This window comes from Maylandia zebra, linkage group LG2 (assembly GCF_041146795.1).
Source record: "Maylandia zebra isolate NMK-2024a linkage group LG2, Mzebra_GT3a, whole genome shotgun sequence".
Taxonomy (NCBI): Eukaryota; Metazoa; Chordata; class Actinopteri; order Cichliformes; family Cichlidae; genus Maylandia; species Maylandia zebra.
Genome location: NC_135168.1, coordinates 24,497,190 through 24,515,277, shown reverse-complemented (window position 1 = coordinate 24,515,277; position 18,088 = coordinate 24,497,190). Strand labels below are relative to the sequence as shown.

At 43.7% G+C, this 18,088-nt stretch overlaps 1 protein-coding gene across 2 annotated transcripts; it reads left to right on the top strand.

The window, feature by feature from the left end:
* Positions 1-643: 643 nt before the first annotated feature.
* On the top strand, positions 644-13,822 carry slc26a2 (solute carrier family 26 member 2). 2 transcript variants are annotated; one of them, XM_004552080.3, is made up of 5 exons: positions 644-1,065; positions 8,434-9,050; positions 9,130-9,420; positions 9,709-10,157; positions 10,418-13,822. In XM_004552080.3, the coding sequence occupies exons 1-5, from the start codon at positions 1,032-1,034 to the stop codon at positions 11,220-11,222; spliced, it is 2,196 nt and encodes a 731-aa protein (XP_004552137.1). In that variant the 5' UTR covers positions 644-1,031; the 3' UTR covers positions 11,223-13,822. The 2 variants fall into 2 exon arrangements, with proteins under 2 accessions (XP_004552137.1, XP_076746524.1); XM_076890409.1 differs by lacking the exon at positions 644-1,065 and adding an exon at positions 1,073-1,638.
* The last annotated feature ends 4,266 nt before the right edge of the window (positions 13,823-18,088 follow it).

The window sequence follows — 18,088 nt, the reverse complement described above, 5'->3', positions numbered from 1 at the left end:
TCACAGACAGCGAGTTTGAACTCTGAGTCTGCTTTAACTTTGCGATGCCCACCCAGTGTGGTCACGACACAACCCCCGTCAGCCTTACACAACTGAGGACAAAATGAAAAGAAAGAGCTGAACCAGGTTTGCTGTGAGAACAGTCATGATGACTGACAGATATCCGTGTGTTTGTAATAAAAGCATCCAGCTCTTCTGGCCTGACGACTGTAGGGTGATATTTTTCACTTATCCTTGGACTCCAGGCGATTAGCGCATGCCTCACACCCACAGACTGTAAATAACAATGCAAACTTCTTGAACTCATGCCAGATCAAATAGCTGTAAGAACCTGTAACAGGAGCTGTACTGCCCATCCCCACTTCTAGTGGGTTGAACCTGAGATTCTGCCGTGTTTGAATCCAGGAGGACACGACGGTAAGAAAGAGGAACAAATTTTTAGGAGCTTCAGTTCACAGACCAACGAGACAAACGAGGTGGATCAGAATACTTTAATATCAAAGGAAATTCATTTGTCATTATTAGGTAACAAAAAAACAAAAACTAAAAAAAACTTCCACTAGAAAACAGGGAAAAGGGGCGGAGTCTAGTGATGTGTCAGAACAGTCAATGGTCAGAACAGTAGGAACCTGTAGATGAGTGCAGGTGAAGAGGCACAAACATCATTTCTACATGTTTCTGAGGGAGTGAAGAACGTCCACACACAAGTGTTTCCAGGGTTCATTGTCCTGCTGGAGCTCCATCTCAGCCTTTGGTCGCTGACAGTTCACCTGGCCGTGCTTCGCCAGTATCCTGGCAAACACAGGTGTGAGTTTTGACCTTTTCTTTAAGAAAAGGTGAAGCTATTAGATCTGCTGCCCCCTCCTGATCGGGTCTCGGGACAGTCAGGCTCATCAGTAACTTTGCGCATGTACGCAGCTCGTGTGACGTAACACGCTCCGTTCCACGCCATCACGCACGGAGTTGCGGCGGGGCGGAAAACAGATCCGCTGCGGGATTGGAGCGGACGGTGAGCGGCAGGGACGGCTCATATGGACTCGGTACCGGCACCGGGATCCAGCTCAGGTGAGTCCCCGCGCGAGTGAACGCCGCCTTGCTCCCGGTGTGCTGCGGGTTCGCGTGCGTGCGGCAGCTCGCGCTCAGGTTTGTTCCTGTCCACGTTTACACTGTTTACAAAGGAGCCATTCACGCCGGTGTTCACACCGGCTCCCCTGAGCCCCCACGGGAAGTGACAAGCCTTTGAAAACGGCGTCCTCGTTTCACCGTGACGCTCAGTAACGTTCTGCTCATCACACAACACAGCGCGCCGCCGTACTTCGTGACGTCACCGCAGTAGTCCGCTCGTGCCACGCTCTCACACCGGCTGTCCAGGTGAGGCAGAGGCACGCGTGCACCTGGATCAGTCAGCGCAGGGAACACCGGCAGCGTGCACCACCTGTAACCCGATTAGCACGTCACACCGTCAGATTCCGCTGCTGCTCACGGAGGGTGGAGGTGCTCAAAAGGCCTTCATCATGATGATGTTGGTGTTTTGTGTGAGTGAGTGAGAGAGAGTGTGAGAAGGAGTGTACTACGTTTACAAATCTTTGTGGGGACCAACATCCTGGGGACAAAGTGTCCGTCCTCACGAGTTTGAAGGTATTTTTGACACTCAACATGTGGTTTTAGTGTCATTGCTACAGTTGTTGTTACGGTTATAGTTAGGTTCAGACTCAGGGTTAGAGTAAGCGGCTGGGGAAAGCATTATGTCAACTAGATGTCCCCGCAAAGATACGAAAACACGAATGTGTGTGTGTGAGAGCGAGAGTGAGCATGTGTGTGGTGGGAAGCGGAGTAAGTTACCTCCATCATCACCAGTCAGAGGGCGATGGTTAATCATCGTGGTTCAATAATGTCACAAGATACCGATAAGATTAAAAATAAGAGACAGATAACGATAAAAAAAAGAGTTAACCATTAAAAATAAAAGGGAGATAACGACTTAAAAAAAGAGAGATAACGACTAAAAAAAATTAAATGGAGAGATAACAATTCAAAATAAAAGACAGATAACGACTAAAAAAATAATGATAAAAAAGAGCTAAAAGAGAGATAATGATTACAAGTAAAAGGGAGATAATGATTATAAAAATAAATGAGAGATAACGCAAAATTTAGAGCAGCAGTGTCTGTAACATGCAGGAGGAATGGTCAACAGCCTGAAGGAGAGAATTCTTCAAATTGCAGATGAATATCCAACTGTGACAAACATTGTTCTGCATACAGGGTCAAATGATGTGTCCAAACAACAGTCGGAGGTTCTGAAACGGGACTTTACTAGATTACTAAATACTGTAAACTCTCTGAATGCAGCTGTATTCATCAGTGGACCTGTACCGCCCGTCAGAGGAGGAGACGAGAGATTCAGCAGGTTGTTTACACTGAATAAATGGCTTATATCAGCATGTGCTGACCACTCAGTGCATTTTATCAACAACTTTAATATTTTTTGGGAATGCAGGCATCTGTTTAACCCTTTAAGACCTACCATAGAACCAAGTCCGCCAGAGCTTATATTATATTTTTACATGGTGTGGTGCCATTTTTGGGAGCATTTCAAGTTGCTATACATCAATACAACAATTATAGCCCAGATTTTAATAATATGTATTCATTAAGTGCATAGTAATCACATAAATTGCAAAAAAGTGCAATAAACTACAAAAAAATTTAAAATCGTTTTTGTTTTTTTAACATATATTTCTAGTTAGAGAAATTTAAGAGGCTTATCCCTCAAAACTGTAAATACAAAAAAGTTGCACAAAATAGTTTCCTACCACAGGAAATTTATTTTGAGTGTCTTCATAGTTTTATTTTTGAAATACACCAATTTTTATACACTGCAGGAAAAACGAAAATAAATATTATACTGCAAATTTGCAAAAAAGCAGCATATGCATCAAAATAAACTATTTCCAGCAGTGCAATATGAGTCCTAAGCATCCCAGAAACGACACAGAAAGTCATGAAGTCAAAGATAACTTTTAAAAAATCCAGTATAGGCCCTGACGCCCTGATGGTAAAAAAAAAACTACATTTCCGCGAAAATGACATCACTTCCGGTTTCGGGCAGGTAATGGCGGACATGCAAAAGTTCGTGCTGACGTCTATTCCAACGTAGGAAGTGTTACAAACAGCTGATCGGATCGGCAAAGCCTGTTTCTGGAATATTATGTTTTTGTTGCTGTAAGCGCTTTTTATGCAGTTTTTGCAAAGCTTTATGTGGAAGGAAACTGTGACCGAGGACAAGCTGATGGCATAAGATGTAAGTACAACTCCTCCGGTTTCATATGCAAAAAAAATTATTGCGCTAGCTTACGTGGTTGCAGAGCTACCGGGATTTAAAAATAGTTATGCAAAACAGAGCGTGCCCGCTCCGACCGGCTCTAAAGGGTTAAAGCAAATGGATTTAATTTTAACAAGTCAGGGGTGAAACTGTTCACCTCCAACTTGTTTTATTCCATACGTCATCCATCTGTGCTTGGTGCCAAGGCTGAGATAAACGAGGAGTTATCTCATAAAGAGGAACAAACAGTACTCCAAGAACAGACAAAGCCCAGCAGAAACCTTGAGGAGGAGCTCCATTTGCCCCCACCCGGGAAGAGCCTCAGAAAGGAGAGACATCTGAGGCAAGAAGAGGGGTCCCTATTTGCCTCCAACTCTCTCAACAACACCAACGACCAGGACCAGGGACCACGATCTTCCCCAGTCCCCCAAACCCCTGACAGGCCATCACCCCCATCACCCTCCTCCCCCTCCCTTTCTCCCTCCTCCCCACACATAAAATTCACTGAGGAGATGATGGAGCGGGTCAATGCTGGGCTCAGATCTACCCCCCGGCCCAATCCCTTTTTGTCCCCCATAAACCCCCCACCAGAGCGGCCAAAGGTTCGCCATCGAGCCCCACCCTCAACAGAGCAATCGAAGTCACATTGCCCAGCCTCGCCCCCCTTAGTTCCTCCTTACCACCTTCATGCCCTGTCTCCACAGTCTGATGTGTGATGTGTGGAGGGTCCGGGCTGTGAGGATTATGGCAGTGGTGACTTTTCCCAGGAGAAGCTGGGACCCTGTTTACTAGAAGGTTTTAAAATTTCTGTACTTTTAGGTGACAGGAGACATGTGGCCTGGTCAAAACACAGAGAGCTGCACTCTAAAAGATCTTTAAACATAGTAAACATACCTTGTGTGCCACAGACTACTCCCAAACACAAGGGGACAAGTAATACCTCTAAAACACTTAAGTTGGCTTTATTAAACGTTAGATCTTTAGCTGGGAAAACATTTTTAATTAATGATTTAATCACTGAGCACAGCCTTGATTTTATGTTTTTAACTGAAACTTGGTTGGACCAAAGTAACAGTGGAGCTGTTCTCATCGAGACAACCCCTCCTAACTACAGTTTTATCAGTGAGGCCAGGGTGAGCAGGAGAGGAGGAGGGGTTGCTGTCTTATTTAATGAATCATTTCAATGTAAGCAGCTATCTCCTGGAAGTTTTCAGTCTTTTGAATATGTGGCTTTACAGCTGAAGGCCCCATCCAAAGTTGTGTTTCTTAATGTTTGCAGGCCTCCCAAATACTGCACAGACTTTTTTAATGACCTCAGTGAACTGCTGTCTGTGATCTGTGTTGATTTTGACTGTGTAATTATTGTTGGGGATTTTAACATCCATGTGGACAACCCTCAGGACAAAGGGACTAAAGACCTGAGTAACACTCTGGGCAACTTTGGGCTGACTCAGCATGTAACAGAGGCCACACATAATAGAGGACACACTCTTGACCTACTGATCTCCAAGGGCCTGAGCATTTCAGAGGTTACTGTGTCTGATGTGGGCGTGTCTGATCATTACTGTGTTTTCTTTGAAAGTAAAATCTCAGCCCACATAAATATATCAACAGCAGTGATCACAAAACGGTGTATAACTGAACACAGTAGTGCAATTTTTAACCAGGTCTTCCCATTAACACCTGACCTGTCCAGAGGGTCAGTCAATGAGCTCGTCAATAGCTTCAATGTTAAATGTAATGGACACTATTGCTCCCATTAAGGTGAAGGTTATCTCTGGAAGGAAAAAGTCTCCATGGAGAAACTCCACACTAGTGAAAAATGAAAAAAGAGAGTGTAGGAAAGCTGAGCGCAGATGGAAAAAAACAAAACCTCCAGGTTCATTATGACATCTATAAAGAGAAACTTCACAACTATAATTTACAACTCAGGAGTGCAAGGAGGTCCTACTTCTCTGATATCATCACTAAAAACAGCCATAATGCTCGGGTCTTATTTTCTACAGTTGACAGGCTAACAAACCCTCCTGTGTCAGTTGCAGCTGAACTTCATTCGACCATGGCCTGCAATGACTTTGCCAAATTCTTCACAGAAAAAATCCAAAAAATTAGACAAGCAATTGGTACATCAACAGCAGATCCAGAATATGTACTGTGCCCACCGAAAAACTGTTTAAACACCATGAAACAGTTTCACCCTATTAACAGCAAAGACCTGGAGGACATCTTAGGTCAACTGAACTCCTCCTCCTGCTGTTTATATGTCCTGCCAACAAGTTTTTTCAAAAAGGTCTCAAAGACTTTGGAGTCAGACCTGTTACAGATCGTCAACTTTTCTTTAATATCAGGCATGTTTCCAGAACCACTAAAAACTGCTGTAATAAAACCTATACTGAAAAAGGACAATCTTGACAAGACACAAATGAACAACTACAGGCCCATCTCAAATTTCCCACTCTTAAGTAAGATCATTGAAAAAGCAGTTTCAATTACTTCTTAACCCTTGTATGGTGTTCGGGTCTGTGAGACCCGTGTTCAGTTTTTTTCAAAAGAAAAATTAAACAATTAATTATTTTTTCACGTGTAAATGTGTTGTGTCTTTCCACTCACTCCACTTGATTATAACTGATTTATTTATAACATTTTATATAAAAGAAAAACGAGAAGCACATTAATTCATAAATGTGATCTAACAAAGGTAAAGGGAAAAAATTAACCATGTTTGCTGTTCATATGTCTTGTAATTGGGATGAAGTAAACATCTGTTGAGTAATTTAACATAAAATTGTTTGATAGTGTTAATTTGGAAAGCCAAAACTCTAGCGGGTCCACCAGACCCATGAACACTGGCTGAGTAACAAAAATACGAACACCACACAAGGGTTAACACAGAATAACTGCTATGATGCCTTCCAGTCAGGTTTTAGACAGAACCACAGCACTGAAACCGCTCTGACCAAAGTGTTCAATGACATATGTCTGAATACAGACAGTGGAAAAATGTCAGTCTTAGTTTTACTGGATCTCAGTGCAGCATTTGATACAGTTGACCACAACATATTACTCAAAAGACTGGAGAACTGGGCAGGTCTTTCAGGAACTGTACTAAACTGGTTCAAAACATACTTAGAAAACAGGAAATACTTTGTATCAATAGGTAACTTCACATCTGAGCAGACAAGTATGACATGTGGAGTTCCCCAAGGTTCCATCTTGGGACCCTTTCTGTTTAACATTTACATGCTCCCACTGGCACAGATTATAAAGAACAACAAAATAAACTACCACAGCTATGCAGATGACACACAAATATATATCACAATGTCACCAGGAGACCAGGCTCTTGGTAAATGCATTGAGGAAATTAATTACTGGCTGTGCCACAATTTTCTCCAGCTAAACAAAAACAAAACTGAGGTAATAGTCTTTGGTGCCAAAGAAAAACGATTACAGGTCACCAGAGAACTTCAATCTATACACCTAAAAACCACAAACCAGGCCAGAAATTTGGGTGTAGTGATGGATGCAGACCTAAACTTAGAAAAACACATTAAGACAATAACAAAGTCAGCTTACTATCACCTCAAGAATATTTCAAGGATAAAAGATCTGATGTCTCAACAGGACCTGGAAAAACTAGTCCATGCATTCATCTTTAGTAGGCTTGACTACTATAACAGCATCTTTACAGGTCTACCTAAAAAATCAGTCAGACAACTACAGCTCATTCAGAACTCTGCTGCTCGAGTCCTCACTAAGACCAAAAAAGTGGACCACATCAGTCCAGCTCTGAGGTCTTTACACTGGCTGCCTGTCCGTCAGATGATAGACTTTAAAGTTCTGATGCTGGTCTATAAAGCTCTGAATGGCTTAGGACCAAAATACATCAGTGACCTCCTGACCCAGTATGAACCTTCCAGATCCCTCAGGTCATCTGGATCTGGTCTTTTATCAGTTCCCAGAGTCAGAACCAGACACGGAGAAGCTGCATTCAGCTTTTATGCTCCTTATATCTGGAACAAACTCCCAGAAAGCCTCAGATCAGCTGAAACACTCAGTTTATTTAAATCCAGGTTGAAGACTCACCTATTCTCAGCTGCATTTGAATAAAGCACCAAATCCACACTTTTAAGCTTAAATTTCAAAACTTACATTTAACTACTGATTTTATCTATTGTTCTGATTTTATCTGTTTTGATTTTATATACTGTTTTGTTTGTTAATTAGTTAGTTTGTTTGCTTGTTTTAATCAATTTTAAATCATGCTTTTTATTTGTTTTTGTTTCTAATGTCTCTGTAAAGCACTTTGAATCACATTGTTGTTGAATTGTGCTATACAAATAAACTTGCCTTGCCATGCCTTGCTTCTGGGTTCGGGTGGCGTTTGGGTGGTGACCCTAAACTCTGCAGCTTTTACTTGGAGCTGTTGAACGTTGACCAGAGGCAGATGTATTGGGGCGTGGTGTTCAGTTTGAAGAAGGGCTGCGACTCACAAGGACTGAAAATGCAGAAGTGTTTTATCTGTGCTGTGATGCAACATCAGAGGCAGGAAATCAGCAGAAAGTCATAAACGCACACACACTGAGCTGATCTCAGTAACCTCTGACCTCACAGCTTGAACTGTGACCACATTCAGCACACACACATTATTAGAATAAGACATACTCTCAGGTAAAGGTACCGGTCGTATCTCAGGGATGTTGAAGTGTGCTTACACGGTGGGCTGGACCGGTGAAGCAGTCCTTCCTGTCTCAGTAATGACTACACGTCTCATCCCTGACACTTTCTTTTGGTAGCTCATTCGCCAAACTGTCCTAGATTAGCCCAAGGTTTCAATAAATCAGAAAATGTTTACCTATAACTGGCAGGCGGTGCTAGTTGCATGCTCTCTTTACACAGAATGCATCTTTAAAATCCTTGATGCTGGTTTCACCAACTGGTATTCCAGGAAAGTGCAGTCCAGCGTTTGGCTAACGTCAGTGGCTCACAGCTCCTGTGGCTTTTTAACAAGTCCATCAAATTCCCCGACCACTTCGGGGGGCTGTTACAGTCAGTGGTTTGAGGTGAAGCTGAGAAGAATAATGGCTTTTTTCTCAACCTGAACACAGATAAAGGCTCAGCCATGCTTCACGGGGAGGACAGCTGTACGGCAGTAGAAGATGGTGGTGAGGAGGACCAGCACCGGCCTCTTATCCTGGAAAGAATTGAGAAGGAAACGGGAAGAACCTGGAGAACGGTTTTGTCTCAGCGGCTCAGGAAGCACTGCTCCTGCACGCCAGAGAAGGCCAAATCCAGAATCCTCAGCTTCTTCCCGGTTCTCCAGTGGCTGCCGCGCTACAAGCTCAGGGACTGGATCCTGGGGGATGTTATGTCAGGAGTGATTGTTGGAATCCTATTGGTTCCCCAGTCCATAGCCTACTCCTTATTGGCCAACCAGGATCCCATATACGGCCTGTACACATCTTTCTTCGCTTCCATCATCTACGCCCTCCTGGGCACTTCCAGGCACATCTCGGTGGGGATTTTTGGAGTGCTCTGTCTGCTCATTGGCCAGGTGGTGGACAGGGAGTTGGCCCTGGCGGGATACCTCCCGGAGAGCAGCCTGAGTGGGAATGACAGCAGTGTCCCGTTGGCTGGAAATGACAGTGGTGTGGTGGGATGTGACCGGAGCTGCTACGCGATTGCCGTGGGGGCCACAGTTACCTTTACTGCTGGGATTTACCAGGTAAGTGTGCAGGGGCACATGTGGGCTTTAATGACTGAGCATAGAACGACACTACCTTACTTCTGCTCATCTCTTTCAGGTGCTAATGGGCCTTCTGCAGGTGGGCTTTGTGTCTGTCTACCTGTCGGACTCCCTCCTCAGCGGGTTTGCTACAGGAGCCTCCTTGACCATCCTGACGTCTCAGATCAAGTACCTGCTGGGCCTGAAGATCCCCCGTCCTCAGGGCTGGTTCACTCTGTTTAAGACATGGTACGGCCTGCTGAGCAACCTCGGGAACACCAATGTGTGTGACCTCATCACCAGTCTGGTGTGTTTGGCAGTACTCATACCTACGAAGGAGCTCAATGACCGCTTCAAGTCCAAGCTAAAGGTAAAAGTGTGGCGATATAACACTCCAGTAAAACTAAAATTAAACCTCCTTTTGGCACCGTCGGCCCTAAGGATGCTGTTGGTGGCTCACCTGGTCATTTTGTGAAATAAACTCAACTGTTGGTTTGTTTCCTTACCGAACACATTTCCCTTTGTAAATTTATTATTTATTTATTATTATTTGTATAATTTTCCTTATTATACAAATATTCATTCTATGAAAACAAAAAGCACCCTGTTTCTACCTGTGTGGTTTACTCTGTCCTCGCCCTCACCTGTCCTTCTCTAGGCGCCGATCCCATTCGAGCTCTTTGTGGTGATAATTGCCACCCTCGCATCTCACTTTGGCCATTTCAACACCGAATATGGGTCAGGTGTGGCTGGGGCCATCCCCACAGGCTTCCTCCCTCCTCAAATGCCCACGTGGTCTCTGATCCCCAACGTGGCCGTCGACGCCTTCTCCATCGCCATCGTGGGATTCGCCATCACCATCTCACTGTCGGAGATGTTCGCCAAGAAGCACGGCTACACGGTGGATGCCAACCAGGAGATGTATGCCATCGGGTTCTGCAATATCCTGCCATCGTTCTTCCACTGCTTCACCACTAGCGCCGCGCTGACCAAAACCCTCGTCAAGGAGTCGACCGGGTGCCAGACGCAGCTGTCAGGGCTGATCAGTGCTCTCCTCCTGCTGCTGGTTCTTCTGGTGATCGCGCCGCTCTTCTATTCCCTCCAGAAGTAAGAAAAGCAGGACGTCAGTCTAACCTCTAAATGATTGCTAACTAGTCTTCTTGCAGACTGACCTCCTGATGAGGTCGTTCGAGTCTCGATCTTAAGTTTTAATCGGAGCAGCTTTTATGGCTTGTGCCGTCTTTACCCCATCACTCCTTCAGCTCTTCTATGCTGAGGACGTTGATGCAGGTAGAGGCCACAGCTGTGTGTAAGCTTCTGATAGGCTGCGGTGATCCTCACCTCTCTCCTCTCCTGTTTCTGCTCAGGTGTGTTCTTGCTGCCATCATCGTGGTGAACCTCCGCGGTGCTCTTCGAAAATTCACCGATATTCCCTGCATGTGGCATGCCAACCGCATCGACGCCTTCATCTGGCTGATCACCATGGCAACCTCAGCGCTGGTCAACACGGAGATGGGGCTTCTTGTGGGGGTTTTGGTGTCGGCTTTCTGTGTCCTGGGCCGAACTCAGCGGGTCCAGGTCCTGAAGCTCGGCCGGGCTATGACCAGGGAGCATTACGAAGATCTGGCGTCTTACAAAGGCCTCCAAACGCACCCCGACGTGGCCATCTTTAGATACGAAGCGCCAATCTACTATGCCAACCAGAGCCTGTTTAAAAAGTCTCTGTACAGGTGTGTAGGACTTGACCCTGTGAAGGAGAAGAGCCGCCGTGTCAAGTTCCAGAACAGCAAACTGCAGGAAGAGGCTGCCGGAGTCCCAACTAGCAAAACGGACGAGAAAGAGGCCGAAGCTCCTGCAGCCGTCACCCTGATGATGGACACAGCCTCCCATTACTTACGCAGGATAGTGATCGACTGCAGCGCCGTCTTGTTCCTGGACACTGCCGGAGTGAATGCTCTAAAGGAGGTCCGCAAGGATTACGGAGAGCTGGGGGTGGCGGTGGAGTTGGCTCAGTGTAAGACCTCTGTGCTGGACACGTTGGAACGAGGAGGATACTACTGCAACCAAAAAGGAGGCGACGCAGGAGAGAACCGCATGATCTTCTTCACTATCGAAGACGCCGTCCGCCACGTCGAAAGCCGCAGCACTCCTAACGGAGACTATAAGTCCTAAAGAGACAACACGTCTATGTTTACATGTCTGCAGCGTGTGGCTGCACAGATGTGCCTTTGTAACAGTTTTCTGAAGTCCTACCTTCATCTCAGGTTTCTGCATCCAGACAGGTGATCAATCACCACAGTGTGAACGTCCATGTACCGATAACTCACCTGTGGACTGTATAAGAAGAACCAGCCACCCACGAGGAAAGAATACCCAGACCCTACCTGACAGCTTGAGTCTGTGTCTAAGGCAGACTCAGCAAGTTTACATCTGCATAGTACAAGTGCTGCACAGTGTAAAATATGTGTTTTATACTGCACGTGGGAAATATGTGTTTCATAATGCACAGTACTGCACAGTGAGTACAAGTACTGCACAGTGTGAAGTTCAATTCAATTCAACTGTGCAGTTGGAAGTGTTCCCAACTGCACAGTACAAGTACTGCACTCTGTGTACAAGTACTGTACAGTGTGAAATATGTGTTTCATAATGCACAGTACTGCACAGTGTGTACAGCACAATGTGATATGTGTTTTATACTGCAGAGTACAAGTACTGCACTCTGTGTACAAGTACTGTACAGTATGACACTGGTCATGCCCTAGTGTTGTTTATAGAAACCAGAGCCGTATTCTGACTTAATTTTTAGATACTGAGTTGGAACGATGCACGTGCACATGTTCAGGATGACGACTGGGGTTAGGATTTAAAACAGGTGTAAATGATTTAGTATTTTTTTTTGTTGGTTTTTTTTATAAGGTATAAACTGGATTTTTTGCCACAATCAAAAACGATCGTAATCGTCTGCTGTTTCGTGTTTGGGTCCATCAGTCCAATCATGATTGACGCCTCAGGGCAGGAAGTTTGAAACACATGTAGAAAAAAGCAGCAGCTCTGCTGCTCTGAGGAGAGACATTGGAGGTATCTAAATGCTTTAGATTTTTAGATCAGAACCCTGCTGGATAAAAACATAGATTCTTCATATGTGCTTAATAAGAAGCAGCCATCCTGTGCCTGAACATGAATGTACGTGCAATGACCCGAGGAAGCATTTGTCTGTTAGCACTGATCACAGGTGTATGCATGTGCTTCCAGATCCTCTGACAGACGAATATTCCTCCGGTGAGGATGAGAGACTCTTCCTGTTTAACTGTTAGCTGCAGTCACATGACCTTGGCCTGTGCCTTCTTTCTGTGAATCGGGTAATGAATTAGGCAAAGTTCGAGTTGAAGAAAAACAAAAGTGCAGTGTGAGATTTCGAGGTTGCTGTGATGTTGATTCGTGGGGGTCAGAGATCATGGGTTGTGCCTTAGTTAACCTGACCCCCCCACCCCCCCCCACACACACACACACGATGAACATAGCCTCCCGTTACTTACGCAGAGTAGTGATCGACTGCAGCGCCATCTTGTTCCTTGACACTGCCGGAGTGAATGCTCTAAAGGGGGTCCACAAGGATTACGGAGAGCTGGAGGTGGCGGTGGAGTTGGCTCAGTGTAAGACCTCTGTGCTGGACACGCTGGAACGAGGAGGATACTATTGCAACCAAAAAGGAGGCGACAACACACACACACACACACACACACACACACACACACACACACACACACACACAGCAGAGAGGGGTTTTGATGTACTTTCTGTAGCTTTAATGAAACCTGCCTCAATAAACTTGGTAGCATTATTATTCATAGAGCACTTAATTATTAGAAAGGCCGAAGTTAGTTCTTAAGCAGATGTATTCTACAGTTTTTTATTATGAGAAAATTTTTTATGTATACGTGTTTCTGAGTATGTGCCTAAAGCTTATGCACTAAAATTTTGTACATGAGTTTTACTGTAAAGCAGCACAATCCTGGCAGCAGTTTTACTCTTTGCGCTTTTCAAAGCTGTTTTATTAACTTAAATATCCAAACTCTCCATCCTGCTTCCATCTCAAAGGGTTTAATCATGATAATCAGATAACTGAGCGGCTTATCTCAGCTGAGACCAGAAAAGTTTTTTTGCTCTTGACCTTTCAACCCTGCTTTGTTTAATGTATGTTCACAGCACCAACGTTAAGTTTTAATGCTTGAACCTTTTAACTAGCTGATCAGGGTAAGAACAGAAGTTTGTTCTCAATGCAAAAGTGTTGCTGAAATGGAGCGTGCTGATATGCAGTGATGGAAGATTTTAAACTGAGAAAATCTTTGTAGAGTTGTTTTTATACTGGGTGTATGTGACAGGACGTGGCGTTTCCAGCCTCTGTCCTTGCTAATTTAAAGCAGTAGTGGTATATATTTTATAGCTGTTTTTACAGAGAAAATCAAAAAGAATTATGGATTAGTTTTGCTGCAGAGTTGTAAAAGTTGATCACACAGCTGTTGATGGAGGTGAATATGCTTGGTGACGCGAGAGTTTCATGTCGTTCTCCCTGAATGCTTGCCCGAGCAGCTAAACACACACGCGGTGCTTTTAGAGAACAAAGTCCTCGCTTCTGTATCTAAATGTTAAACAGAAAAACATGACGTAAGCTCCCATTTATTCCAATCAGCTTATTTAAGTTTATTGTGTATCCTGGTATCAGAATGAAGCTGTGTTTTACTGGAAAATAAAATCCTGTCTGATTCCTCTCTTGTTTTTCTTCATTACTGCATTTACATAGCCAGCTCTTATTCTGTAACAGTGGTTTTCTGTGTGACGATTTCCTTCATTAAACCAAAGTTAATGCACTTGATGAGTCCAGATGAGAAAACAGAAGACCTGCAGTATAAAAAGCAGTTTTAAAGTGGAGGGAAAGTAAAGAGAGACTCGTTTGGTCTGTGGGGAGTTTCATGGTACTGAACAATAATTGTAGAAAAGATGGACGATGCCACAGCACTTCCTCCCATTGCACAAAAATGAAGCCAAAATACCCCTCTTGTGGGAGCTGCCGTGTTGCGCTTTTGGAGCTGGAGTCTGGCTGGTAGAGACTTGAAGTGAAGTATCTGTGTGACCCTCCCGCCCACACACCCACTGGACGTGACCGCAAACACACCTATGGGCTCAAATTGTGGTCATAAATATTTTTTACTTGTAAATCAGGATTTGTATGTGTTTTACACACACAAATTTGTATTTGGTTTACACATACAAATTTGTGTGTGTGTAAAAAATATTTGTGTGTGCACATAGCAAAAAGATACATGTGAAACTGCACTCAAGTTTCAACTTACAAGTACGAATTTTGACCCTATTTTTCTTCCTTTCAGCTGATTGGTCAATGTCATGTCAAACTGACACAAACTGAACTATCCAATCAGAGAACAGATGGGTTTGGCTGTCGAAGGGATGCTTTACTGAGTTCCAGGTCCTTGAAGGGTAATACAGTTTGAAGCTGGAGGATCTTTATATAAATATAAGCTAGGTCCTTTAACTTTTGGTAGCTGTTGAAAGGATACAGTTGTAGTATACCAGTGTTCAGAAATACCATTATTACTTTAGTATTACTATAACACAAAATCACAGTTCACCCAGGACCACTGCTATGAGTCATACTACTAAGCATCGGACGTGGCATGATCTGTGCTCACCGCTAACTAAGAGTGAAGGATCCTGAATTTGTTGCGCTGGCTGTTGAGCTCTGCTCGTATATTGTTTTTTGTGGTCTAGGTGTACTAGATGCACCTGATCCTTGTCGTTTCAAAACGTATCTCTCTGACTTTATGTCCTCTACGAGAGTTTGTGTTGTATTATGTTCAAATGTTTAATAAAAACGTATCGCTCATTCATAACAAGGAAAGCTTTGTAACTCTCCCGATTAGAGAAGAGTGTGTCATTTCCACATGCTTTTCCTCCGAGGTCGACCTCCCTTGAAAACGCTCTGGAGGTCCCTGTGTAAGCACGTCAACCTGTGAGAAAAAGTTTACTTGGACACCCAGATGTTTTCCTTCATGGTGTGGCGAGAAGAGACGTGAAAGGGCATTTATCCTTCAAGGACCTGCAGTTCAAAAAAGCGCCCCTTCGACAGCCAAAACCATCTGTTCTCTGATTGGATAGATCACTTTGGTCAATGTCATGTCAATCACAATCAGCTGAAAGGAAGAAAAATGGGGTCAAAATTCATACTTGTAAATTGAAACTTAAGATAAGATAAAACTTTATTAATCCCTCGGGTGGGTTCCTCTGGGAAATTCGGTTTCCAAAAAGCACAGCACTGACAGAAGTTACAGAGTTACAGAATATTTTATATACACACACACACACACACACACACACACACACACACACACACACACACACACACACACACACACAAATACAGAGACAAATATAAATAAAATATACGAAGGGGATGAATAGAATAAATAGGAATAAAAATAAAAATACAAGTGAATTGCACATTTCAAGTATTGAGGTCTATTGCACCATTGACTATTAACAAAAGTATTGCACAAAGGTATTGCACAGTGAAGTGAAGAGGCACTACAGCTTAGTTGTTCCCCCCTCCTTTGTCCTCCTGTTTCCCCTCCAGAGAGGAGTTAAACAGTCTGATGGCGTGTGGGACAAAGGAGTTTTTAAGTCTGTTGGTTCTTGTCTTGGGGAGAAGCAACCTGTCACTGAACAGACTCTTCTGGTTGTTAATGGCCATGTGCAGAGGATGCCCAGCATTGTTCATAATGTCCAGCAGTTTTTTTTAGTGTCCTTTTCTCTGCCACTGTCACCAGAGTGTCCAGCTTCATGCCGACCACAGAGCTAGCCTTCCTGATCAGTTTCTCCAGCCTGGATGAGTCCTTCTTTGCAGCGCTGCTCCCCCAGCACACCACAGCATAGAAAAGTACTCCAGCAACCACCGACTGGTAAAACATCCTCAGGAGCTTCCTGCAGATGTTAAAAGACCTCAGCCTCCTGAGGAAGTACAGTCGGCTTTGGGCTTTTTTATACAGGTGCTCTGTGTTGCATGACCAGTCCAGTTTATTGTCCACCCACAGCCCGAGGTACTTGTACTTGTTGACCACCTCCACCTCCTCCCCCTCTATCTGAACCGGCAGTGGACCTTCTCTGGACCTCCCGAAGTCCACAACCAGTTCCTTTGTCTTTGAGGTGTTGAGTTGAAGGTGGTTTGTGTGACTCCATGCGACAAAGTTCCTCACCAGACTTCTGTACTCCTCTTCCTGATCATCCCAGATACACCCCATGATGGCCGTGTCATCTGCAAACTTCTGAATATGGCATAATTCAGAGTTGTAGCAGAAGTCAGAGGTGTACAGGCAGGCCCGGCCCTAACCAATCTGGCGCCCTAGGCAAGATTTTAGGTGGCGCCCCCCTAAATCGGCAGTGTAGTATGTACTCACAAGAAACCGAATAGCTTTGTCTTTGACCTTTTTTTTTTAAATTAAAGAAAGCAAATTCACAATCAGAATAATTAACAAGATAAAAAAATATATGAATAAATAAATGAATACAAAAAATAAAAAATGAATATATGAAATACAATAAATTTTACATACATAAACACAATAAAACGTGTCAACAAGTTGGATAAAATAAATTAAAAATACAATATAAATAAGGCAACAGGAACACCGCTTTATGCTGCTGCAAAACTGGTGGGTTGTGCTGCTGAGGTGGAGGCAACAGGAAGACCGCTTGATGCTGCTGCATCATGGCTGGGTTGTGCTGCTGATGCTGCATCACTGGTGGGTTGTGCTGCTGAAGTGGAGGCAGCAGTGGTAGATGTGGTAGATGGCCCAGGGGTGGGATTTAGAAACTTCAACAGTGCATCTGAAGAGAGGAGTATGTGACACCACTGAGTATTAAAGTCTAATAATAAAAGCATATGATTCCAGGAATAAAATGAAATGATATAATATAAATGAAAAACCAAAGAGATATATGTATGATGTTAACTGATATGCAAATTAGATTAGATTCAATTTATTGTCATCATTACAGTGAAATGCTGAATAGCAGAATGCAAAGTAACAGTATAATATCATATGAGAATGTTATGTTATGATTATCTTTGACCGAATCACAGCAGTGCTCATATTAAAAAACAGCATTCCCTCTCATGTGATATTGCTTAATTAACATTAATGATGTGCACTTTAACAACTAGGCTTACAACTATAATATATACAGGGGTGGAAAAGTGACTATTACCTGCAGGGTAAACGTTAGCTAACAATGTAAACAAAAAACACCTGCTTAAAAGATGAATACAAATGAGGAATGGTGGGAAAGGTGGGAGTACTGTAATTACCTAACGTTACATTATTATTTTCCATAAAAATTTAGCCCCCCCCCACAATATTAACTGACGTTAAAACAGTTAACTAGCTATTTATTGATTAGCAATTAGCGAATCATGTAACATTAGCTTAATGCTAAAAATTTAGGTTACTATCACATTCAGACAAATAATTTCATGTAGGCTAACGTTACCTACCTCTGTCTTTTTCTCGTTTCTCCTCCTCTTCTTTTCTCTTTTTTCTTCCCTGGGCACCTGACAGTTTTGGCCGTTTTGACATCTTGTGTTGATTTTTTGATGTGGTGACGTCCAAAAGGAACCATGATACGGGAAGGGAGGGGGCGCACCATGCGGGGAGGGGGAGGGGGGGGCGTAATGTTGTAACAAATAATATTTCTATTAAATAAGCTTTACTTTGCATTTTAATTAACGTGGGATTATTTTTTGTATTTAGAAATAATAGTACCAACTTTTTTTTTTTTTTTTTTTTTCAACATTTGTGGCACTGGCGTGGCGCCCCCTGATGGACGGCGCCCTTAGCATTTGCCTATACGGCCTATGCCACGGGCCGGCCCTGTGTACAGGGTGAAGAGAAGAGGGGACAGCACAGTTCCCTGTGGTGCTCCTGTGCTGCTGACCACAGTGTCAGACGTGATGTCCTTCAGCC